Source organism: Empidonax traillii, unplaced genomic scaffold, assembly GCF_003031625.1.
Source record: "Empidonax traillii isolate 1590-97213 ecotype Southwest subspecies unplaced genomic scaffold, ASM303162v1 scaffold5050:size17237, whole genome shotgun sequence".
Lineage (NCBI taxonomy): Eukaryota > Metazoa > Chordata > Aves > Passeriformes > Tyrannidae > Empidonax > Empidonax traillii.
In genome coordinates this window covers 10,283-13,226 of record NW_020960243.1, presented here as the reverse complement: position 1 = coordinate 13,226, position 2,944 = coordinate 10,283, and the positions used below count along the sequence as shown (strand labels likewise).

The following is a 2,944-nucleotide window of genomic DNA, read 5'->3' as shown; positions in this document are numbered from 1 at the left end:
AACCACGGATTTCTATTTATATACTTCTTTTCCATGGGGTGTTCTGCCTCTGGGATGCTCTGTATTCATCAGAGCTGAAGGCCCAAATGTGGGCTGCACTTACAGACCCTGGGTAACGTCCCTGGTGCTCAGGATGATGCGGGATCACTTGTGATCCTTTGTGACCGAGCAGCCACATCTTCAGTGGGAGAGGTTTTGCACTGGTCTTCACAGTGCCGCAGTGGGGATGCCCTGGAGCAAGTGCTGGGGCAGCTGACACTGCAGCTGCTCAGTCCTTCCTCATTACAGTGCCCACTGTGGGTTTTGGGTTTCACTGTCCCAGGGTTCCCCTTAGATAGGGGGCACCTCCCAGAGGGGTGATCCTCTTGGGCAAAGCACTGCATTCTCACACTTGTTGCTCTCTCCCTGCTGTGACAGCTACTTCCAGCGTGATGCCCCCTGTGCCATGGACTGCAGGTATGTCCAGAGGGGTTATGGGGTCTCACTAGCTTCTGCCCTCAGTTATGGACCACAGAATTAAAGGATGACCGAGGTTAGAAGGCACCTTGGAGTAATGGGGTCCTAAGTTTGGCCTGGCTAAAGCAGGGTCACCTGGAGCTGACTGCTCAAGACCGTGGTAAGGCGGCTTTTGGCCATCTCCTAGTATGGAGAGATGCTGGATGGCCAACCCCACAGACTGGGGTTACTGCACAGGCCGAGCACAGGCCATGCTCTGGGCTGGGGGGACACCAGGGTGATGCTTTGGGGTGGTGCCATGGGGCCGGGAGGGAGGGTCTCTGTGGGGCTGTGGCAGAGCCTCCTTGGTGGGGCCTTTCTCTGACGGCTCCCGGCCATGGGATGCCAGGAGGTCTCTGCCCATGCCCAGATTCTGCTCCTCTCCGCAGGGCCAGGCTCCTGTGGTGGCTTACTGCAGGCTTTGTGGGGCTCCATCCAGAGCCCGGGCTACCCCAACTCCTACCCCAACAACGCCCGCTGCGTGTGGCGCATTCGGCTGCGGGACCCGGCCAGCAGAGTGGAGCTCCAGTTTTTGGATGTGCAGTGAGTCCCGGGGGGGAGGGCTGGCCGTGGGCTCAGGGGGGGCTCCGTGCCCACTGTGGGGCCTCGGCCGAGCCCTGCAGCTCTGGCCGGGCTCGTGGCTCGTGCCGGGAGGCGGCACAGCCTGCGGTGCCCACCGAGCGCCCTGTCCCTGCCAGGCTGGAAGGCGGCAGCTGCTCCTACGATGCCATCGAGGTGTTCGACGGCGGCTCCCCCGGGGGGCGGCTCCTGGGCACTGTTTGCACCAACGACTCTCGAGTCTTCACATCCTCCGGCCACCAGCTCACCATCCTGTTCCGCAGCGACTACAGCATCACCGGCAGAGGTTTCCAGGCCTACTACTCCTCATTTCTTGCCTTCAGCAGCACCACAGGTAAGACCAGAGCTGCTCTCTCTCTCTTAAAGGGCTTCTGATGGCTCCTGACTCCCATGGGCCCACTGATGGGCATCGTTTCTCAGGGGCATCTTTCAGGACAGCACGGCCATGAGGCTGCTGCCTGACCCAGTTTCTTTGCCTGGTGGGCAGGGATGGGGCTTTCTCCACCTCCCCCAGTGCTGCCACTGGGCTCGTCATCTTTTTTTTGGACCTTTACTGAAGGCAGAGGAGTTACTTGGTTCCTGGCACTCTCATTGCTGCTGAGACCAATGTTCCTGCTCATGGTTAACCACTTGTTTTCCTAAAATCAAGAGGGCTGATGTGCTCAGAGGCAGTGCACTGAACTCCTTTAGGCAGCTGTGTGGAGGAGCAAGTGCGGCTGCTGCTCTCTGTCTGCAGCACTGGGGACTCCAGCACCACTCCCCCGTGTCCCTGAGCTCAGCTGGGGCTGGAGGGCTCGAGGGGTCTGGTCACCTCCTGTCCCTGGTGAGGGTCACAGAGTCCCAGGATGGCTGAGGTGGCTCTTGCTGGGTCCCCCCAGGTTACAGTGTTGACTGTGGGGTTTGGGTTCCTGTATCCCTGGATTTGCTTTGGGGAGGGATGACCCGCCCTGGGCTCCTGGTCTTGGGTGAAACATTGTGACTTCATTTACTGCTCTACCCCTCCAGCATGAAGTAGTTCCAGCTGAACTCCCACTGTGTTGTTGATCAGCTTTAAGTGTGGAGGGGTTGGGGGATCTGGCTATATCTTGGTCTTGCTCAGAGTCACAGAATAACAGCATAGCTGGGGTTGGAAGGGACCTCTGCAGATCGTCTAGTCCAACAGCCCCTGCTAAACCATTGCTGCCTCTGTCTGAACTTGGCGCTCACCAGGGCCTGTTCTGGGGAGCTGTTTCCCCAGTGGGTGGCCCTCAGTTCCTGCTGGTGTGGGGGGTTGCTCTTCCCCAGGAGCAGCACTCGGCACCTGTCCTTGGTGTCCTCCCTGATGTTCATGGTGGGCCATTTCTCCAGCTTGTGGAGGTCCCTCTGGATGGCAGCAGGACCCTCTGCTTGACCAACCACTGCTCCCAGTTTGGTGTCATGAGCAAACTTGTTGAGGGTCTGCTCTGTCCCATCACTCCAACAATTAACAATTAGCAAAGATGATGGAGTCCCTGCTGATGGGAGCTCTTGCATATGCAGAGCACAAGCTGCACTCTGGGCTGGTGGGATGGAGGGGGAAGGCTTGGAGGTGCAGCCACACAAGGACCTTCCATGATCCAGGTGGTGACTGTGGGTCTTGTGCTTCAGTGTCCCTTTAGGAGTGGGGTGACTCCCAGAGAACCCTTCCTTTTACATAAAATGCTGAGTGTTCTCCTGCTGCTCTCTCCCTACAGCACCAGGTAATTCTGGCTGGGTGACTGCAGGGACATCAACCTCCGGTAGGTTCAGAGGACTGGGGACAGGAGTAGTCAGACCCCTCTGGTTATAGATCACATAAATCACAGGATGGTTAATGTTGGAAGGAATTTCTAGAAGTCATCTGATGCAGCCC

General features: G+C 58.0%; 1 protein-coding gene across 1 annotated transcript in view; it reads left to right on the top strand.

Annotated features, from left to right (window-relative positions):
• The first annotated feature begins 813 nt into the window (after positions 1 to 813).
• The window catches only part of LOC114073033 (deleted in malignant brain tumors 1 protein-like), a 10,824-nt gene continuing 8,693 nt past the window's right edge, over positions 814 to 2,944 (top strand). The window contains exons 1-3 of the mRNA XM_027910838.1: positions 814 to 1,038; positions 1,194 to 1,408; positions 2,787 to 2,831. Coding sequence (XP_027766639.1) covers positions 833 to 1,038; positions 1,194 to 1,408; positions 2,787 to 2,831 — 466 coding nt within the window. The 5' untranslated portion in view covers positions 814 to 832. The remainder of the gene's footprint in view (positions 1,039 to 1,193; positions 1,409 to 2,786; positions 2,832 to 2,944) is intronic.